Consider the following 23,763-nt stretch of genomic DNA (forward strand, 5'->3'; position numbering starts at 1 on the left):
ATAGGTGGAATTCCACCTATGTTGAACATCTAATAATTTTTTTTTTATATTCTAAACCATGTTTTTTTCATAAATATTTAAATTCTTGTTTTCTTGTTCCAGATTTTCTAATTTATATAATACAATTTCTAATTTTTGAAATATGATGAAAAATAATATTGAAAGTATCTTGAACACAAATTTTAGATGTGACATGCAAATCTAATATGAAATAATTTACCATTTAAACATGATTTTAATTGATATTTTAAAATATTTATTGCTGAATAATTATTACTAGCATTATCAAAACTAATAGAAAAAAATTATTTTCAATTCCATAAGTATGTAAAGTATTTAAAATACTCGCAGCAATTGTTGATCCTGTATGTACCATTCAAGCTTAATAAAACTTAAAATTCTTTTTTGCAAAGCCAATTTTCATCAATAAAATGTCCAATATCACAAACAAAACTTATATTACATTTAGAAGTCGAAATATGATAAGCAATTGCAACTTTAGAATTAAGTGTTGACAAAGTAGAAATTAAATTTTGTTTATATGAACAAAATTTTTTAAAGCATCAATTCTAATAGTATTCTTGGAATTTTTTTTTTTAATTGGGGATTTACAGATTGTTTTAAAAGTCTTTCTAGCCCATTGTCTTAGATAATAAAAGTGGTTGTTCAGTATGCACAATATATTTTGCTAATTCTTATTTATATTTTTCTTGTGAATATTGAAATTTACCAAAAACTACGCCTAATTTGTGTTAGTGATGATTGTTTACCATTTTTTTTTTCATTTTTTATATTAGTGACCATATGTCTACCCAAATGGCCAGTACCACCCTTGCTACTATAACTAAAATCACTCATTTATTTATGACAAACAATTTTTTTTTCTTTCCCTCAACTTTTTATATGGTAAATAATTTCCAAACTAGGCTAATCAACTTCCCTTTTTCTTTGCCCTACTAGTAGTACTAGGGGTGGCAACTCTGGTAACATCAGCCATAGAACCACTAGCATCCATATCAGTGCTGTTGTACTACGGCTGAACTTCATCGAAATTGAATATGTTGTGAACTTGTGATGAGGGTAGATTTGACCCTCTATTGACATCATGACACGTGGCATCTCAAAACAGTTGGACGATGCCTCAGCTCTACAAGGGTGATGACTTGCCTTAGACAAAATGACTGAAACCCAGTTGCCGACCTACTAGAGACCTGTCTGGCGACCTCATACACAACTTGGGCACCTCGACAGGGCGGCTAGGTGCACTTCATCCAGGGCCGACTTGTGGTACCTTGTTGTTACCGATCCAAGGGACTTCAACGTGAGGAGCGGCCTCCCTCGAGGACTTGTCGACTCGACTGAGGTCCAAGTGGAAACCTGCGAGACGTGCTTGTTGACCTCCTCCATGTGTGCATCCTGTCACTCCTGGGTTTTCCGAAAGTCAGCTCCCACACGAAATTTTCAGAGGAAGCCGAATAAGGCACAAAGCCTGGTCTACGTGCGCCACTAGCTTCGAGGACTTCAGACCGGCCAGCCACATCTTCCCGGAGATCTCAGACGTAGTGCGTGAAGTGCAAGCCAAACAACGCCTATGTAAAAGTCTCATTTCCAATCTCAGAAGGTATGCGCAACTTAGCTCTCGCAGCTTTCTAGCTCTCTTGCATTTTACCTCTCTCTAAAATCTCCACATTGCTGACTTAAGCATTGGAGTGCCCACCTTGGGTAAAGCAACGTGGACACTCTAACATTGTCTCTTTGGAGGTCAACCCAGCGAGTAGGGGTGGCAATGAGCTGAGCTTTTCACGAGTTACTCGGTTCGTGAAAAGCTCGGTTCGGCTTAGTTTCAACTGAGCTCGAGTCCAATTTAGTGGCCCGATTATTAAACAAGCCGAGCTTGAACCTATTAGAGCTCAGCTCGTGAGGCTCACGAGCCGGCTTATATATATATATTTGATATTTAATATATATGTAATATATATAATCAAATTATAGAAATAATATATTATAATTATTAATTAATATAAATCTTAATTTTTTAAATTTAAAATAATTTTTTTTATATATAACTTTTATTTTTATAAAATATTTTTCTCAAAATCAAGCTCAAGCTAAGCCGAGCCGAGCTCGAGGTTAAGAACTTTTTGACTTGAGCCGAGCTTGAGCTCATGGTTCTGACTAATGAATCGAGCTGAAGCTCGAACTCGAGCCTTGTAGAATAGTCTTGAGCCGAGCTTGAGCCTGGTACTACTCGACTCGACTTGGCTCGAATCCACCCTTACCAGCGAACTAGCCAGATCAGTATCCAAGCCACCTTCCAATAGGGAACTCACCAACTTGTCGTCCGAACCATCCTCTAACAGAAAACTATCAGATCATGCATCATCATGTTAGGAAATTGATTTTGAGAGAGAGCAAAAACTAGCCGTAGGGGAAGGGGGTCGCCAATGGCTATATTAAGCAGTCAGGCCGATGCGGCCCCCTATGGGCTGGGCCATGCCAACCCACGAGCTTGAAAACCCAAAACCGACAGGTCCCGATTTACAACTCCATATGAACCCACCGTTTAATCTTTCTCATCCCCTTTCCCTCTTCTTAAATGCATTTCGTACACCAAATTTCACTTCATTCATGATGATCCTTGAACAATTTTTTTACGTGAAATTAATGCTTCATCTCATTACAAATAAATAAGTCCGTTGAAAGGAAAAGATATTTTAAGAGAAAAGTGTATATAAGTCCGTTGAAAGGAAAAGATATTTCTTCATCAGATGTTTAGTTTTATGTTTCATCTTTTCCTTGGGTTCTGGTTTTTCTTCTTCCTTTTCTACGTTCCAGTGGGCACCCCATTCCATGTATAGAGCATCAGGTATTCTATTTAGCTACTTTTCTAATGTATAAATTACAGGGCATCAAATGAGATCGAAAGGCACAACATAATAAGCACGTCAATGAACACTTTAATAAATATTTTAACAACTGTCAAAAATAATTTTTAATCTTTTTGAAGTATAAACTGGAGTATTTTAAGGTACAGGTGTCTAAATATTTTTCTAAATGCAGTGGTCTGGAATTATTTTAGGAGCTTTGAAGCTAGTGGCTATGGATGGGGGATACATTTCATCCGTGATTCTAATACTCGATGGTGACAGCACAATACTACTCCAACCTAACAACATGGTTTTTGCAAGAAATTTCCTACAGCTTTAGTATCATCTATGACAAAACCTGGGTGTGAATCAACTATTGTATGGTTCGATAGAACATAGAAAAGCACATCAATGTATCAACAAGGAGAGGTGTTTGTTATGATACGATAGGGAAGCATATTGTTTTGAGTGAGAGGTGTTGATTGGGTTATTCGAAATTGAATAATTGGTCAGAGAGAGATGGTTACAGGTTAAGAAATTTTCAGCACCGTGGGTAGGAGTGGTAATTTTTCACCTAACCCGCTCATTTACTTGGTGGGCTGGAAATGGGTTTGATTACCCATTAGATCAATTTAAATAGATTGGGTTGGGTTGGATTTGGTTGTGGATAACCATTGGTTTAATCACTAAAGATATAAGTATTAATTTCTTAGTTTTTTTTTTCTTTATTTGAATAAAATAATTTATAATTAATGAATTAATTTTTTATTAATTATTGACTAAAATTAGTTTTGTCTCAAATCAACACACTTCACCCAAATCGACACAAATCCAAATTAACTTGACCTGAGTACTTGGTCTAAATATGAATAGACCCAATCACATTGGTTCAGTTCGTTTGGGTCGGTCAGCCTAATCTGAACCTGACCCGACTCAGGGCATGTTGATCTGGCGACCCGAATCCGGAATGAGACCAGATGGGATGGTTCGGTCTGGACCCTGATCAGATCCAAACTCCGCACCCATTGCCATACCGGGTTCGGATAGTCCTGTCCAACTTGGCTCAAATCCAGATTGGTCTGATTTACTTCTCCTGACCTACTTCGGGCCAGTCGGTTCGGTTCCAAATCCATGTACGAGCCTGATATGGACCAATCTAAGTCAACTTGCCTTTTGACTGAACCAATCCAGTCTGGTCCGACTGGATTTATCTGGGATCTAAACGGTTCAACCACTCTACATGTAATTAGCTCGAAAACAATCCAATTAAATAGATCAAGTTGGTCTGACTAGTTTGAATCTAAGTGGTTCGGTCAAACCCGAAACCTAAACTTAGTCAAATGGTTTCGCCGCTTGTATAAAAACAACATATATATAATGTGATTTGAACCTTCACCATTTATGTAAATAACAAATACTATTACCACTAAGTTATGACCAACTTACTCGTTAAGAGGGAATTAATTTTTTGTTTTAAGTAGATAAATATAAAATTAATGGGTTTGAACGAATTAAATTGTGTTAAAGCTGATTTGAATTGAAACCAACCTATTTAATTTTATATAACTGGGTTATTAATAGGTTGACAAATTAGATGAATTGGATTGAAGCTCAACCCAACCAACGTGCCGAATTACCACCGCTAACCGTAGGTGTATGGATGAGCTTTCCTTCGTGTTGAGAACCTGGAGAGATGATTCTTCGTCGTATCATGTTATGGAGATCGACTAATCTCTATTATTTTTGGTTGTGTAGAGTCTTGTAGCCAGGCTAACCAGCTGGAGATAATGGCCTTGCTGTGAAACATCAAATTGGCTCGTTTGGTTTACAATTAGAAAGGTGTATCTCTCATATATGCTAAAAAGAAAGTCCATCCATCCACCCCATCCATCACAGAGAGAGATGAATTGGGCCTAATAATACAGCCCTACGCTAATATTGGGCTTCGTCAAAGTAAAAAATAGAAAATAAAAAGTTGATATTGGACTTGGGTTGAGGCGTAGGCCTTGGCAATTCAAACACAAATGAGTCCAGCAGTACATGTTATGTTAGATAAGAGTGTCACCTACGCTTACAAAACGTTCAATTCAAAGTTAAAACCTTATCGTTGCGCTGGGCTTGGGTTGGTCCCGAACCTGAACCAGCCCGTTTAAGTTGCATGCCCATGTTTTTATAGGAACAATTTTGAGGCAGTTGGAAGATGGAGAAGTGGCCAACTTACAAAGGGAAAATGGGAGGGTCAGAAGTTTTATTTAGGCTGCATTTGGAAATGATGCAAATATGTGTGAATGTAAATATGTAGAGTGTAAAATGATTTATATAAATTATAAAGTTGGGTTAGTTTTGCATTCACAAATTTACCATTTTATTAAATAGATTTTTAGTTGTAATGAATGTAAACATAAATTCCAATGAAGCATTTGTTTTTTTTTTTTTTTTTGTTTTTTTTATCAAAAACCCACTTAAATGCAAATTTACTTCTTTTTTATTCATGTACTTTTACATCTTATTATCAATATAAATATGTTATTGAAAAATATGTTCTGTCATTTGTCAATACATACATATAATGTTACCAAATACAAAAAGAAATGAACCAGAATATAAATTTATCCTGAACCAAGATTTACACTCCATTTGCATTGTTTCCGAAGACAGCCATAATAACTATGATTTTATCGAGAATAAGTATAATCGGCTGAGTTCTAGAAAAGCACTCCACCACCACCCATCTGATGTTCATGTTCTAGTGGTAGGTCCTACATGATTGAAGACTTGGAGTATCGCGAAGCATAGGTTAAGGCAGGGCATCATTGATGTAGATAACATACAATAACTTCAATAATAGTACATATCTTATCAGCAATGAAGGACACCGTTGATGTAGAAGTGGTCTTGCGCGTAGAAATTGATCGCTCTAAAGTTGCAGGGTTTGTGGCCCAGGAGTTGGATGATTGAGGAAGCATCGGTTAAACAGGGATTGATGGTAATTCGACCTGATACTCTCGGGTTAAGATCGGGTCAGGTTCAGATTGGGGTTAACCCGATTGGACCTGACCTATTGACATTATTTAGTTAGCATTTTGTTATTAGGTGTACTGTACAATACATACGGCGGGTCAGGTGGAATCCCCTCTCTCCATTCGGTCGGGTTGGGTTCAGATTGATGCAAAAACCGTGTCAATTTTAGTTTTTTCTTTTTTTTTTTTTTTCCAAATCTGATCATTTGACAGTATCACTTTGTGAACAAGCTGCCAAAAACCCATGTGAAGAAATTCGTGATAATCCACTAAATGACCATCAAAACTTATCAGAATGGGCACCACGGATGAGTCCTAATAAGGAGATCTTCACTAATCACTACCATAAATCACCATATACATGGGTTAGGTGATACGACTTTAACCCCTCAAAAGAGTTAGATGCCGTACATTAAACTCAATTCATGGGTTAGTGGGATTAATGACATGATATACACGGGGCCATTGACACACGACATGGAGGGCCTGCCTTCCGCAGTTTGAATCTTTGCCTCCTTAGGTGGTGTTTGGCATTCGTGCTATTGTCTCATAAGACGGTTCTACATGGAAAAAATGGTGTGCCAGGAAATGCATATTTGTTTGCGACCATTGATGCTTCAGAAAACGCAAGGAAAACGATCTTGCCTTGGAATTTGGGAAGGAAAGGCATGGTCTGAGCCAACGTGGCATTTTCTCATTCTTGGAATCATTTCTGCCAAGGGTACAATAAGGTGATACCAATATTGCATGTTCTGAAGCATTGGAAATGTAGACCAATTCTAAAAATGGTCATACAGCACTGGTGCCAAATAAAAACGGATGTTGTTTTCCCGAAATACATCCTATGTGGCAGCATCAATGTCGAATAAAAAAAAATGAACCATTTTTTTAGAAAATGACTATAAAGAAACGGCAGCATTGATGCCCAACACCTAGTTAATATAAGTGATACTCTAACCAAATTAACCCCGAGTGGATTGACAACCTACACATACTCAAATGGTCAGTTCTGAGTAGGAAATCTAAAGTGAAACACTGACAACATGTTAAAGATGAAATGGCTAGAGATGATCTAATGATGCTTCTTGGTATTAGGGGTGTTAATGGACCGATTTTGGATTGGAACCTGTCCAAATCAAAATCAATTTGGACGGATTGGATGGACCAACAAGACATTGAATTAGACCAGTCCAAATTTAATGGTCAAAGTATTTATTGGATTAGATTGGACCAAGTCCATCCATAATGAATTTATATTGGATTGGGTTGGATTGAGTTAATATCTAGTCCATTGATAGAAGATAACAATATAGGTCTCAATGGACTAGATTTGGGTTTGAACTAATCTAACTTAAAATAAATTTGAACAGATTAGATGTTCCAGACATTGAATTAGACCAGTCCAAAATGATCCAAAATATTCATTGGATTGAATTGGACATAGTTCATTTGTAAGGGACTCACAATGGATTGAATCTGATTGGACCAAATCCAGTCCAATTGACACCCCCTACTTAGTATGAGAGATCTCCTAGTTGGATCCATTCATTGAACAATTGGTGCCAAAATCACACTGAGAACAAAATGTGAAAAAAAAATATCATGACTAAAAATGCATAGCCTTAAATGAGCTTATTTCAGCTTCATCTTTTTCTAGCGTTCTTCCTTTTAAAATATTTTAAAGATACTGAAATAATTTGATCCAAAATTACAATGGATAGGATTTTAACATTTTGAAAGCTCTATTATACTGCTTAACCTTTATGCTATGGTATCATGTCATTCAACTCACAGAAACCGATTAAACAGAGAAAGGAAGTTGTGAGATGACCAACAATTTGTGTCCATGTTTTCATTTATTATGGATTGATTGGTTGATCTCTTTGCCTTAATACCTAAATCAAATGGTAACCCATTAATTGGTCAATAGGCTATGTTTGTTTACCGTGCAAATCTAAAGTAGATATAAATTTTGCATCCAGCTTAGTTTGACATCCATTTTTTTTTTTATATCAATGACTTGCATTCTTATTTAATACAAAAGTTATACATTTTTTTTGTCTCACGAACAAAAGTAGATGTATTTTGCATGTGGCAATTTTAGATGATGATGATAGTAATAATGTATCATTTTTTTTATAATTTTTTCTATTTCTATGTGTACATAAAAATAATTTTTTTATCACTTAGTTTTGTTTAATATGATGAATATATAAGACGTGCTCAAATTTTTCCTGAAAAACTTTAGTATTTTTGTGTTTTATTGTTTTTAATTTTTATTATTTAATTCTGACATCAGTCAACAAATTTGACCTAAAAGTTTAGGCAGAACAAAATAATGGCTTTGTTTTTGGGTTGGCTTGTTATTGAATATAGATATAACTAGTAGAATTTATTGATGAGAAAAATACCTTAAATATAAGGCTTAGTGAAAAGAAATTGAATAGATGAAAAGCAGTAGTTCAAATTACATTTTTTGCACTCAAAATTAGAGAGTGGCCAAATCCAAAAGTAGGGGCATTTTAGTCAAAAACAAAAATTTCACATGCTCATTCATATTTTTAATGGCATTAAAAAGTATGTATGTGCTTTCCACATGGCAATTTTTTATGATAATGATGATAGTAAATATATATTTCCAAAATGTTCTACAATTTTTTTATCTATTTATCATCTATGTCGGTACAAATTATTTTATACGTAACACTTATTTTTATTTAATTTGATGAATATATGATATTAGAGATGTTCCCAAATGTTTTCTAGTTTTTTATAATTTTGTGTGCAATCATATTTTTTGATTATTATTATTATTATTCAATTATAACATTAAGGGTTGACACATTTGACCCAAAAAGTTGAATTATTAATTCGTTGCAAAACAAGAAAATAACTCCGTTTTTGGGTTGGTTTTTATTTTTGTATTTATTTTTATCATCAATAAAAATAATTTTCTTTACCACACTTATTTTTCTTTAATATGAATAGTTAATATATGATCCAATGAATGAATGAGAATTAATGCCCTAAATATAAGACTTAGGAGATTGAATTGAATGAGGAAAAATGTATAGTTCAAATTTGTTAATTTCTGGTGTCAAGCTTAATAGTAGATGTCCAACAATCTCACATTTATTTTTTGCAGATAACAGTTTCATCTTCACTAAAGCTGATTCAGTGGAAGGCTAGAGGGTTTTGGAGGCAATTAGAGATTATGAACAAGCTTCAGAACAATAGGTGAATCTAAGCAAATCTGAAGCTACTTTTAGTAAAAATGTGCATTGTAGGATTCAAATGTTATTGGCAAGAAGCATGCAAATCAAGAGAACAGAAAAGCCCTCTATTTACTTAGGTCTACCCTCCCACTTTTGTAGATCAAAATATAAAATGTTTGAGTTCTTGACTGACAGAGCGAAGAGAAAGGCCTTTAATTGGAAGAATAAGTGGTTGAGCCCAGTAGGAAAAGAGGTGTTGATAAAAGCTGTTCTCAATGCAATTCCTGTCTATAGCATGTCTTGTTTCAAGCTGCCAAGTAAGGTGTGTGAGAAACTAAAGAAGATCTAGAAGGATTTTTGGTGGGACAAAGAGAGGGATAAGAGAGGTGTTAACTGGGTCAGTTGGAAAAACCTCAATCAAAATAAACTCTTTGGTGGGCTGGGGTTTAGAGACCATGTCCCCTTTAATAAGGCCTTGCCGGCCAAGGGTGATGATAGTTTGTGGGCTCAGGTTTTAAGAATAAAGTATATTAGAAATCTATCTTTTCTAAATGATAATCTCCCCAAATCAGGTTCATAGGGATGGAAAAGTATGCTGGTGGGAAGAGATATTAAGGAGGAAGTGTGCTGGTTTCTAGGCTCAGTAAGAAATATTGCAGTTTGGGAAGAGCCATGGATTCCTGGAATCCCAGGTTTTAGAATCATAGGCCCGAAGCCAAATAATCCAAATATCTTAAAAGTCTGTGATTTGTTCTTTCCCAAGAGCAAGGAGTGGAACATAGATCTAATCAACAATACCTTTATTCCTCCAGTTGCCTAGAAAATCTTGGAAATTAGAGCCCCCCATCTTCGATTGGGATGAGAAGCTAACTTGGGTTGCTGTTAAGAAAGGCTTTTTTTTTTAGTAAAATCTGCCTATTTTGTTGCAAATAAAGTAGCTGAACCTACAATCTCTCACGGTCTGAGAGACAAACAACTCTGGTTCCAAATCTGGAATCTGAAAGTGCCCTCGAAAATTAAAAATTTCCTTTGGCGTGCTTGCCTTGATGCAATAGCGGTTAAGGTAAATCTGGTCAAAAAGAGAATTCGGTTTGTTTCCACCTACCCTGTCTGCTCAAAGGAAGAAGAAGCAGTTATGCATGCTCTCTGTGAGTGTGACTTGGCAAAAACATGTTGGTTTGGTAGCCCTTGGGACTCAGAATGTAATCCCTCCCTCCTGTCTCGTCTTTTAAGGAGTGGCTAATAGGCTATTTCTCTATGTGCAATAGCTTTCAAGAAAGGAAGCAAAAACTAAAATCCACTTTAGCTCTTCTTTGTTTGAATATCTGGCTCCATAGGAATGATATTATTTTTAAAGATACCCTTCCTAACCCAAGATTTGTTATTGGTAGGGTTTTGAATCAGCTCCAAGAACTTCTGACGATGGAAGCTACTTCATCACAAACATAACCCCCTTCTAATGGGGAGGCTGTCTTTTCTGTTCTTTGGACTCCTCAAGCTGATTCTTTGAAATTAAATGTGGACGAAGCCTTTTTGGCAGTTAATTCAGCAGCTTCTGGTTTAGTTATCAAGGACCAAGGAGGTCTTTTTGTGACGGCTAAGTGTGGCAAAGCATCAGCTGTCTCAGCCCTCCAATCAGAGGCTCTAGCTGTCCTAAATGGTCTGTTGTTTGCTCGAGATTTGCAGTTTAAGAAGGTGATTATTGAAAGTGACAACAAGTCTCTGGTTAGTTGGCTCAAAAAGAAAGAGATTGACTGTCCTACAGAGATTTCTGCCATAGTTCAAGGCTGCTTAAAAGTTGCTAGCTTTTTCGAAGTCTCCTTCTCCTCTGTAAAGAGGTCGGCAAATAAAGTTGCCCATGTTGCAGCTCAAAGAGGTGTCCTGGGACCAAAGCATTGGCTGGATGCTGCTCCCTTTTGGTTGGCTGGTGCTCTTGCTGATGATTGATCTGGTGGTTAACTGTGTTTTTTCTTGTGTTTTTTTTTTAATGTTTCTTGTGTTTCTGCTGTTTGTTTCTCTGTGTTCTGTTTTTGTATTTCTGATATTGTTCCCTGGCTTCCGCCTTTCTTTCTCAATGAAATATGTTTATTACCAAAAAAAAAAAAAAAATCATATTTTGGGCCCTCTTAATTAGAAACGGACAAACGAATTGAAGCAAAATTTACACCACATTCCTTCCATCTCAATTCTCTTTCATTTGATGTGTGGACCACATCTTCTTGACTTAAAAACTTCCAACACCCTTTGTCGTTATCAATCTGTCAATTAACTACATGGAATATTTCCATGTGACTGCCATGTGCCCTTTTATATATTCAAATTCCCCAAACCATGCATGGTTGTGTTATTTTTTAAGACCTTTTGGTCCCATTTGTTTTTTTTTTTTTTTTTTTCTCAAACACTAATTCTGTTTTTGGTTTGAAGGAAAATGGTAGGGAAATAAAGGGAAATGTAGTACCTTTATAAACCTTGTATAGTTTTCCCTATGTTTCTATTCCTTTCCCTATCTTTTCCTTCAAACCAAACATAGCCTAAACTCTTACATATTTCTCTTAGCAAACCCTGGTAATGACTTAATTTCCATTTATGGAAGTGTTATTGTACCAGCACTTCATATTCAATGCCCTGAACAAGCAGCGGTTGACAAAGTTTTGAGGCAAAGTGCTGAACTTTGTGACAAAACAAAGTTTTGAGGGGCCAAAGTGTCAAGTACCCCCCCCCCCCCCCCCTATAATTCACTGTAAAAAGCAAACTAGAATTTACTCTGGAACTCCTATTCTTTGGAACCAGTGTAAATGAGATATATATGCGGTGCAAATTAACCGAGACACAAGAGCAAGTATCAGGTATTTACATTCACAATGAATGGAAAGATGTAATATATCAATTTGCCTCGTACAAAATTTTCTGACGTATCATTAATTCTACAAGGATCCAATTACCAAATAGATATGACAGGGCCAGCCTAGAATGGAACAGCAAATGGCCCACTGAAAAAGAACAGGAATATAAGGTAGAATGAGATGATGAAAATCGATCCAACTGGTAGATGGGAATTGAATTGAAACACTTGAAATAATGGATTGGGGGGGTTGACGGAAGGTTGAGGAAATGTAGGTGGGTGGATGTGAGGACTGGGGAGAGGCAGATGTTAGATGTAGTGGTCATTGAAGTAGGGGCGAATGAAAGCAGAGTTCATCTGCCAAATCTTCAATGAGGCAGTGACGTTGGCCGCTGTAGCGTTGTTGAACAAGAAAACCCGGGCTGCTCCATATATTGCTTGTGTTGGATATACCCTTGATGTGATGACTGTTCTCCCTCCTTGAGCAAAGCTTTCCACTATCGAATGATCAACCTGCATGCGTAGGCGTAGCCATCCACCCACACCAATACAGGTTATCAGTAACTACATGCATAAAATGAAACTAGCTAATTAAAAGAAATAATAGTCACAGAGGATCCAGGTGGGTTTTAATTTCGATTTTTTGTTAATGGGTCGGGTCGGGGCGGGGCGGGTTGGGATGGAAGAAGCATTCAAGGGTCCCATCTCATTGACATTAATTCCTATTTGGTTTTGCAAATTAATCTAGCAATTTTAGAAAGGAGAAAGCTCGATGCATGGTAGCTTCTTAATAACAAAGGCTGGCCTGTCAACATACCAGTAGCCTCATAATTAATTTTTCTCCTTCAAGTACAGGAACATAGCTCCCGTAGACATATTTAACAACATCATTTGCCAAAGAAGACCTGCACCAGCAGAAGCATTTTCATTTATTAGTTTCAATGGAACTAATTAAGGCTCCACCACTTTAATCAATCCATGCATGGATACCTAAGAAGCAAGTAGATGAGTATTAGTTAAGTGAGGATCAATCTACAAGTAGTCAAGTACTGTGCATGAGCTAGAGAGGAGAGGACCACACCACGGGACTTGGCTAATAAGAGAAAGAACAAGGAAATTAAAGGAGCATGCCATGCCTTGATTCGTCGGCACAGAAGAAGGTCCTGTAATCGCCGTCAGTGTCCTTGGCAATGTAGAAGTATACTGGTGTCTGCTCGGCAAGGCTGTTCTCTGCCAGAACCAAGAGGCCGAAGGGTCCCAAGGTGCCTCTTCCGGCAGCTCCACCGCTCGTGGTGCAGTTGTAGCCTATATCAGCTTCGATGGTCCCTTCTAAGGTCTCACTGTCGATCTCAAACTCAGCAGTTATGTCCAACTGTAACCAATTCGATCCAGTCACTCCCCTGGTGATGAGCCAAAAACCGAAAAACAATTCAACAAAGTAACCATAAAAAAGGATGAAAGAAAGCAGACCTGTGTGGCTGTTCCCACGTCGAGCGGCACAACTGATCCAGCTCCGACTACCACTTTGTCAAATTCCGTACTGGTCAATCTCAGGCTCTCTACCTCCTCCACTGGCCACTGTACTAGATTGCTCCCAGTCTTCTGGTCAAACAACACCACCCTTGGAATGCTCTGTTACGTTGGATGTAATAATCAATACAGAAAAAGTCAAAATCACACCGATCGAAGGAAGTGCACAAGTCATGTTCCATGAATCAAGAAAGCTGATTAATTTGTGTCTCAAATCGAATGCTCTAATCCGGTGAATTTTCATTTTAGCTAGTAATCTCAAGTCGAATTTAATTGTTGGTTCATGTAGGACGCATAGTAGCTACTTTGAATTGAAATAAAGAATCATATATAGTACCTGAACAGAAGCCCAACCCTTCTTTATGTCCTCGGCCTCGTTGTCGGTCTCACCAATCCAACCGAATAACACTCTCCTCTGCTTGTGCTGATCGTAGAATGTCTTGGAGGCGTAATACTTGCCATAATCGTAGCGGATGCCAATTCCAACATCCGCCACGGGATTGTCCGGGATCCACGTATCATTCTCTTCGTAGTAAGTTCCGAGGGCGTAGTAATCTTTCTTACTGTCGTCGAGGCTGGCCTTGAGCACATGCTTCACTCCAGGCCCAAAAGCCGACGTGTTCAGGCCTATCTCCTCTGTGGTCGAGACAGGATAGAAGTCCACGCATTCCCACATTCCAGTGCCGGGAACGGCATGGAGCACACCGTCCAGAAGTTCGTAACTGGTGAAGTTGGTGGTCTGGTACACAAGGGAAATGCCGGTTTCGTTTACTTTGGAACCGAGAGTAAGGCGCCAATTGCCGTCGGGAGTGAGCCAGGCGGTGGTGGGGTCTCGGAAGTCCAAGGTGCCAATGCCGGGCGGTGGAACCATGACCGGGTTGCCTGGATACTTAATCCAGTGGAGGAGTAGAGGGTCAGAGGGGTCGGCCGGGTGGGCGAGGTTCTGGACCTGAACCTTTTCGTCGGTGGAGCCGGTGTAAAGAATGACGACAGAACCGTCAGGGAGCAAGGTGGCCGAACCGGTCCAGACACCATTGATGTCGTACCAGTGATCAGGGACCATGGCAAGGGGGAGGTAGAGCCAATGGATGAGGTCCTTTGAGACGGCATGGCCCCACGTTATGTTGCCCCACACTGCACTATCAGGGTTGTATTGGTAGAATAGGTGGTACCATCCTTTGTAGAACATTGGCCCTGCAACGTATCATTTCCCAAATCAGCATAATTATATCATTATTAGCTCCACCATAGAAATCTTAGCTCCACCTTGGGTGGACTGAACTATAAAAACTCCTAAAATTTTTCGGATATCATAAATTTTCTTTTAATTTTTTTCTTATATATTCACGTCACGTGAGGCCACCGATAAGGCATTCCACGGAATGACTACAGAGTCCGGATCGCAACCCAAGCATACATGAAGAACATTTCACGACCAATACACGGGGTAGTGTTTTTTGTGGGCAGAGTTGGTCGTGGGTAGGACTGTAGGAGATGGGCGAGTTTGATCCCGCGCCTCCTGAAGGAGTCTCTCGTCAAGTAAATCTCTACAACTGTACGGAATAACGAATCATCGGCAATATGTCACTAATATGGATGGATACGGGAGGGGAAGGATTTAATGTCTTGTCGGACATTTACATGGCTGAGGCAGACCGGCCCACACATTCCACTTTGTCAAATCGGAGATCTGATCATTTTCTCTAGTTTCTAGGGACTCGAAGGAAGGACGTGGTACCTAATTGCGGAGTTTGACTCGCCGGTGGCACTTAAAAGCGAGACCCTGGTTTCACCTAACGTCCACGTGACCATCCCATGGGCCATGGCTTAGGTTCTCCATTCCAGTCTAGAAATTAGAATTAATAAAAACAACAATAATACTAGTTTTGACAAAAGCCAAAACTCAAAAGGAGATTCAATTCATCAACATCAGAGCAGGTTTCGATTATGATCATCTTTCCTTAATTCCGTAGATTCCTTCCATTTTTCATCTGTCGTAAGTGGAAGTCCAGCAGAGATTCAATTCTGGATTTTCCATGTCACAAATTCACATTTATAACTCCTTTTAACAAGAAAAAAAAAACGAGAAATATATAATCAGAAGAAAAGTAGAGGATATTGTTCAGAAGATTTACCATTGGGATCTGGAGCAGAAAGAAGAAGATTCATTCCCCCAATCGTATCAGAACAATGAGAAAGGAACGAAGATTAATATTAGAAGATATGAGATTAACAACAAGAGAAGAAAGAGAAATCTCAGGTAACTTAGAAGTTTTTGATTTGAAAAAAAAAAAGATGGGTACCCACCATTCATCCAGTTCTTCTCGGGCTGAAAGTGGTAGGCCGTTCTCTGCCAAGACAACATGAGGTTAGTCCATGGATACGAATCTCCTTTCTCGGAGTAAGGACGGAAAGCCTTCTCCGACACCCCTTCCGATACCCCCCGTGATACCCACTCAGGTTCTATGACTCTCGACGGTTTAGAAGAAGGAAATGAGGGATGATGATTCCCTTCTACTACCTCTACTACTTTTTCTTCTGATCTCTGGCCACCGGTCAACACCATTACCAGAGATAGAAGTAAGATCCCAGACAACAAGGTGGACAATAGAACTTTCATGGGTCTCCTCCGGCCACCCGACGGAGCTTCCGCTTGTTCTTCTTCATCACGCAGGGTATCGTAAGAATATGGGACGACATGTTCAAGATCGGGAAAGCTCCGGAAGGGATTGGTGTACATACTCATCTTATTGGTGATGGCTCTGACTTCTCAGTCTATTGAGACTTGAGAGTTGAGAGAACGTACATATATATAGGAGAGAGAGAGAGAGAGAGAGAGAGAGAGAGAGAGAGAGAGAGAGACTGATGAATTGGAGTGTGTCAGACAAATGAGAAATCACAAATCAGCTGCTCCCATTGGAGTAGAGCGATAGGCTAAAAGCATGAATCACGTCCCTCGATGTATTAAGGTGGGGCCATATCAATGCATCGAAGGCCGTGAATCGTGATTCCACGGTTTTAGCCCAGCGCTCTACTCCAATGTGAGCAGCTGATTTTTGAGAGGAGGCAGTGTGTCAAATCAGGATTCGTCGTGGATGCGTTCATCTTTCCATGGTGCCGCGACAGGCCAATCAATCAATCATCTAGGGCCTATGGACGGTGTGATCTGATTCGATCTGGGGTTGGTCAATTCTCCGGCTTGATTGGAATTTGGAACAGGTTTTCGTTTTACCTTTTTTGAAAGGTTATTGAAGGGAGGATGGTTCCCGAATTCCGTCGGCAGAAAATTTGAAATATATCAATGGACCAGGCCTTACGGTACAAGCATCTTCAGACGCCGTTGGATTGGGATACATCAATCTGATAAAGCCTGAGCATCCATGTTCTGATCATCTGAGCAGTAGTGGTAACTGGTAAGCACTCTTTCCCATGACAAATTGGCTGCTGATTTGCATTTGCATGGGGTAACATTTTATTTTCTAGATTAATCCGATTATAATATAATAAATCACCCCCATCACTATCAATATTCCGTAGGGTCCAGATGTATCGTCGATGAGGCTACCGTCAAGGCGTTCATGATCCATCGGTCCATATGCCAAACCAGGGGCATGGTTCACGTGGTCTTTATTACTCTTAACAAAGTTACTGTAGGTGGGCGTGGCGTGGGACTTCCACCTTTGATGACATCCATGCGGGCCCCCATGTCAAAGTCGAGTTCGTGATCACTGATCATAAAACGGGAAGTGTGGGGACCCACACTGAATGGACCGGAGGAGACGTGGAGAAGTGATGATCACGTCTATTGCGATAGAATTGCAGATTGGATTGGCCCTAAAATTGTGACTCACCTGGAGCAAACATGACCAGGCAAAAACACCCAATAATAATAAGAGTTAGTGAGGTGGAGTGCATTCTATTTATTCTTAATAATAATAATAATAATAATAATAATAATTGAGTCACCAGGAGCAAACATGACCAGGCAAAAACACCCAATAATAATAAGAGTTAGTGTGGTAGAGTGCAGTCTATTTATTCTTAATAATAATAATAATAAAAATAAATAAATAAATAAATAAAATAATTCAACGTAGAAGTAAATTGGTAGGTGGTTCTACACTTCCACAACCTTCGGTCTATAACCGCTATTACCACGTGGAGTTGAAGGACTGGAAATGAGTGTAAAAAGTCTAGATACGATCTGTCAGATTTTTCTCTTACCACGTCAGCATGTCCGCGTTGATGTTGATTCATTTGATGGATTTGGATCTCTAATTAACCTGCTTTATTTTTGGACTGTGCACTTTTTGATTTTTGAACCCGATCAATGGAAGCATAAGTGGGATAAGATTAAATTTGGGAGTGCTTAATTGTTTAGGACTATAATCACACTAATAACCACTTATTTGTGTTTTAGAAATAAGCTTAAAATAAATGATTATATTTTATTTATTTGAAAAGCTTAAATTTTAAACTTATTTTTAAGTGTTTATTCAATAAATGTTTTTATTCTTTATATATAACTTTGACCGTCTATGTTCGACAGCCTGCACTATTCACAAGCTCTTTTCATGCGACATACAATTATAATAAGCCTTCTGCAACCTAGTAGAAAAAGAAAATAAAAAACCTATGCCTTGAGGGCCTCAGGTTTCAGCATTATTGCTGCTGTTGCATGAAGATCATATGAACTAATGTATCATACAAAAAGAGTCATGTGAGTAGCACATGCTAAATAACGTAAATAACGTAATCAGCCAACATTTTCTGTATATTTAGTAACTCTCTTTCACAAAAGTATAGGTTGTATTTAGACGTCCATTGCTTTTTGTCTTTTGCGCCCGTGATATGTTGAATCAAAATAAGGTGGAGGTGGTAGAACAAATAATAGAATAGTGATAGCAACCCCACCCAGACAGATATGAAGCACCGGGATGCATGTGCAGTTAATGCTTTTTAGACGATTGAGTAAGATGTTTGGTATGGTGGTGTTTTTCTTGTATCAGCCATGGAAAGTATCTATTGTTATTAGGGATTTTCTACTCTTCTTCTATTCATCGTGAATTGGAGTTATACATCTCTATTATGAATGATCAAAATCGTTCAAATGGTTTGAACAGTTAACCGGTTGATTCAGCGGTTTATTGATCAAAATCAATGGTTTTGGAGGAAAATGGTAACTGGTTCCCAGTTTTTCCAGTCCGACGGTCCAATCCGGTTTTGAAAACAATGCATAAAACCAAAGCCCCACTCAGAATGGAGAGGGTTTTTCCTGATCTTAAACAGGGACGGGGAAAATATTTTTATGGAGATGAGGTTTGCTTATAATTCTCGGAACCCGTCTCGAACCGATCCCATAATTCTATTTGTAAAGTAACTCCAAATTGTTATAATTCAATTCCTTCGGGATAGGGAAAAATCAATTATTCTCCATCCCTGATAAGGAGTGGGTGCCCAACCGCAAACCCAAACCCGCCCCATTCCATTCCCAATAAGTCTAGGCTTTCTCATGTGGGCCTTGCTCTGAGTTGTTGCTTTGTTTCCATCGCTTAATCCCCCTATGATGTGTAATACTCTATTCATGTATATCATATAAACATCCAAATGTTCTGTTCTTGCCAAGAGTGCTTCAAAAATATTGTGTTGGGTGTTTTGATACCGAAAAACATGACTTTTTAACTGTTGGGACGGGCTTTGTATTGAGTTAAGCCAACTTTGTGTAAACTGTGATACAATACAATTGACTTTACCAATATTGTCATAGTTGAATATAGATGGTACAAATCATGGAAACCCGGGCCTCGGTCAGGGTGGGGGTATTCTAAGAACTTATGATGGTAATGCTTGCTTTTCTTTCTCAAACTATTATGATCATGTCCTCTATATGGTCTAAATGTTTATTTTAAATGGGTAATGAAAAGGTTGAAATTGAAAGTGATAACTCCTTAAAACTATCATAGCGAATGCTCACCTTGAGTAGAGTGTAGCGTATATCATGAGAAAAATAGCAATTATATATTCCTGGTAGCATGCAAGTTAAATTCATGCATATTCTAAGAGAAGGAAATATATGTATTGACTTTCTAGTAAGATTAGGTGTGGAAGAGGATAAATTAATAATCGTCGAGAAAAGAAGCTAACGAAGCCTCTTCCCTGTTAGAGTTCTGAGTTAATATGATTAGGGAAGATGATATGCGTATATATTCTCTATATCTTTGGTATTGAGTTCTGAGTTTATCAATTAATCTGTTGGTTGTTTTGACTATGTTTTTATTATCATGGAGACAATGACACATTAATAAAGAATATAATAGACAAGAAAATCATGAACAATGTATGAAAAAGGTGAAGTTTCTATCTATTGGGTTCAAATTGCTTCAAATGCTTTATAAAAGTGAAATCATCAGTAACATACTTAGAAAGGCTAGTCTTACTCTACATCTACGCCAACTATATTGTCTTTATATTTTTGTATATAAATGTAAATTGTTGTCTATATCAACCGTGCTGTCTTAGGCTCTTAGCTCACGCAAGGAAATTTTAGTAAAAAGTCTCTTTTCCATTATATATATATATATATATATATATAGAATCAATTAAAAGACTCCTTTGCCCTTAAATATTTTAAAATTTCTCAAAACATGTTAAAAAGTCCAATCTTTAGAGTTTGATACTTTTAAAATGTTTCTTGTATCCACGTAGTATGCCACGCAAAGAGGACAGGAAGCTTTACTAACTAAAGACCTTATGGTGATCCAATAAAGTTTGATTAGTAAGAGGGTGTTCTACAACGCAAATGTTTTTCCTTTTCACCAGTTTTTGAAATTGCCACATCAGCAAACAAAAATAAAAACATCTTCTTGCACTTCATTTTTGCTTTGATAAGTAAAAACAAGTTGGTTTGTTTCGAAAAACGAGTCCTGTTCTAAAAACCATCAAAATGACGAAGGGGTAATAGTTGCTAAAAGGGATATTTAAGTCTTTTACCCAGAATTTTATTGGTAGCGTCAACATTAGGATTGATTAGAGCAAATCTTTTGCTTTGTCTCTCTTTGCAACCAGCTCATGCAAATTTTGCACATGATTCAGATTCTCTTCCATTTGGTCAATTCTTTGGTATCACGTCTTTTTCAGCATCCTAAATTATATATGGAACCTTAAGAAATAACAAATCTTGTACAGTGAGCATACAGAGGTTAGAAGTATACTCATTTATAAAAATGAGGGCAATACTTGACTCCCACCACGTTGGAAGACGTGCACCCTACGACCTCCTGATTTTTTTTTACATCTAAACCTCAAATTCTTAAACCTTAAACCTTGAAATCAATTCTAAACCCTTAAACCTTAAACTCTATGCCCCTAAATTAATCCTAAATCCTAGACTCTAAACCCTAAAATCATGTCCTCCCTCGTGTAAGGGTGTGAATGGACAGGTTTTAGATTGGATCCCGTCCAATCCAACATCAATTTGGACAGATTGGATGCACCAACAAGACATATTGGATTGGACCAATCCAGTCCAAAATATTTATCAAGTTCGGTGGTGTTTTTTTCACTCATTTCTGAGACATAGTTGGAGACGATGTTTGCAAAGCCATCAAACCTATTTTCATCACTAAATGTTTTTCCAGGTATTACAATTCTACTTTTATTGTTTTAATTCCGAAGATCGATAATCCCAAGCAGTTCTCAGATTTTAGACCAATTAGTCTATGTGGTTTTTCTATAAGATTTTTGCAAATCCTATCAGAAAGGTTGAAATCTCTACTTCCTCCTATCATATCTCCAGAACCTTTGTAGAAGGCCATTTCATAGGGGAAGATATTTCCATTGTTCAAGAGATGGTTAGTGAAATTAATAGACGTTCTATGGGAGGAAATCTATCTCTCTCTCTCTCTCTCTCTCTCTCTCTCTCTCTCTCTCTCTCTCTCTCTCTCTCTCTCTCTCTCTCTCTCTATATATATATATATATATATATATATATATATATATATTAAAATCGGTCCTGCCATGTCAGCATAGCTCTCCTTTAAGAGAAGTTATTTATCTATTTTCTCTTTTTTGAATTTTTCTTTTTTTAATTCCATATTATTATTGAAACAACCAATGAGATTCACCTTCCCAATAACCTAAATAATCTCTTCTCCTACAATTTCTCCTAAACTACCTCCCCCACTATCCCTCACTTTCTCCAAAATTATCTCTAATTCCTATTTATCTCCAAAATTATCTCTAATTTAGTAAAGAGTTTTTCTCCTAAATTATCTAATTCCTATTTATGATCACCCCTACTTCTTATCTATATCTATCTAAAGAAAGTTTGGATTAAAAAAATAAGAATTATTTAAATATTCTAACAAAATTATATAATAACTTTAAACTATTTATTCAAAACACAAAAAAAAAATATTTTTTTACAAAATATATCACGAAATTATGTACTAACAATTTAAATTATGTTTTTTCCAGATTATCAAATTAAATGTTTTTCAAATATTTAATAATATATAATAGCTTTAAATAAATAAAATCTAAATATTTTATAGATCATTTAAATATTTATCATAACTAGATTTTAAATAGTTAAAATAACAAAATTATGTAATAAATTTAAAAAATTTCTTCAAAGTAGAAAAATAATTATAACATAATATTTAAATTAATAATAATTTAATATATTACAAAATTAATAATGAAATTATGTAATAATAGTATAAATTATGATTTTATGGATAATTAAATTCAATAAATAATTAATATTTTAAATAAGAATATTTAACATAACTAGATTTAAATAATTAAAGTAAAGAATTTATGTAATAAATTTAAAGTAATTCTAAAAAGTAGAAAAATAATTATAACATAATATTTAAATTAATAATAATTTAATATTTTTACATAATATTGTAAATAACTAATTTCACTTATATCAAGTAATAATTCGAGAAAATAACTATCAAAAAAAGAATATTTATTAATAATAATTTTGTACTCTTAAGCAAAAATGGTATTATTTTTTATTTTTATTTTCATTTGATTAAATTTATTTAAATGAACATTAGGGTCAATACTGTCATTTTCCACTGTCATCTACTGGATGATTGATTAAGTCCATTGTAAATTATAAGTGGTGTTTTAGTAAAATTCTAACTACATGGTAGATTTTAGTGAATCCATAAAACTATAAGAGTTATTTTAGTATATAACCCTTTCTATTATTTAGATTTCTCAATAACTAAAAATCTTAAATAAAAACAGTAAAAATAGCTAAATAATATAACAAAAATTTTAATATTATGTAATAAATTTAAAATAAATAAAATACAAATAATGAAAAATTTTAAATATTTTACATATTATTTAAATTTTTAAATAAAAAATATTTAAAATGACAAAATTTTAAATAGTTAAAATAAAAAAAATTATGTAATAAATTTAAAAAAATCTTAAAAGTAGAAAAAAATTATAATAGAATTCATAATATTCATATTAATAATAATTTAATATTTTACAAAATTAATAACGAATTATGTAATAATAGTACAATTATAATTTTATGGATTATTAAATTCAATAAATAGTTAATATTTTTAAGAATTTAAATGAAAATATTATTTAAATAAGTAAATAATATTGTAAATAACTAATTTCACTTAAATCAATTAATAATTATAGAAAATAACTATCAACAAAATTATATTTGTTAGTAATAATTTTACAATAATAGTGTATATTCAATATATATATATATATATATATATATATATATATATATATATATATATATATATATATATATAATATTTTTTTATTTTCAGTAATTATTGATTGTTTTTATGCTTTCAATAATTATTTATAAATGTATTTTTATTTTTGTTATTTAGTACAAAATTATCAATACCTATTGGAGATTAAACAACTATTATTTAACTATTGAAATTTAATTTGTCATATTTATTGTATTTTTGTAATAAATTTATTTTTAGTAATTATATATTTTTTATTATTTATAGATCAATACTTATTAGAGATTAAACTATTATTTAAGATTACACTATTTATTGACTAATTCAGTATATTTTTAGTATTTATTATATTTTGGTATTTATTGTATTTTTATTATATATCTATTATATTTTCATTATAAACTTATTTTCAATGATTGTGTAAGTTTGCTATAAATTTTCAATAACTATTGGAGATTAAACTTTTATTATTTATTAGTGATCAGACTATAAATTTAGTTGAAATTAGGAATGTTCAATGATTGGTTCAGTTCACTT

The 23,763-nt window shown here is 35.8% G+C and overlaps 1 protein-coding gene across 1 annotated transcript; it reads right to left on the bottom strand.

Annotated features, from left to right (window-relative positions):
* Positions 1-11,951: 11,951 nt before the first annotated feature.
* LOC148848166 (beta-fructofuranosidase, soluble isoenzyme I-like) lies at positions 11,952-16,264 on the bottom strand. Its single transcript, XM_088951903.1, has 7 exons — positions 15,782-16,264; positions 15,610-15,618; positions 13,812-14,668; positions 13,415-13,576; positions 13,081-13,316; positions 12,762-12,849; positions 11,952-12,457 (listed from the first exon to the last, which is right to left on the bottom strand). Exons 1-7 carry the CDS (start codon positions 16,218-16,220, stop codon positions 12,254-12,256), a joined length of 1,995 nt encoding a protein of 664 aa, XP_088808029.1. The 5' UTR covers positions 16,221-16,264; the 3' UTR covers positions 11,952-12,253.
* Between the last annotated feature and the right edge of the window lie 7,499 nt (positions 16,265-23,763).

The sequence above is a fragment of the Nelumbo lutea genome, chromosome 6 (assembly GCF_056320005.1).
Source record: "Nelumbo lutea isolate HS-2025 chromosome 6, American lotus-T2T, whole genome shotgun sequence".
NCBI classification, from domain to species: Eukaryota; Viridiplantae; Streptophyta; class Magnoliopsida; order Proteales; family Nelumbonaceae; genus Nelumbo; species Nelumbo lutea.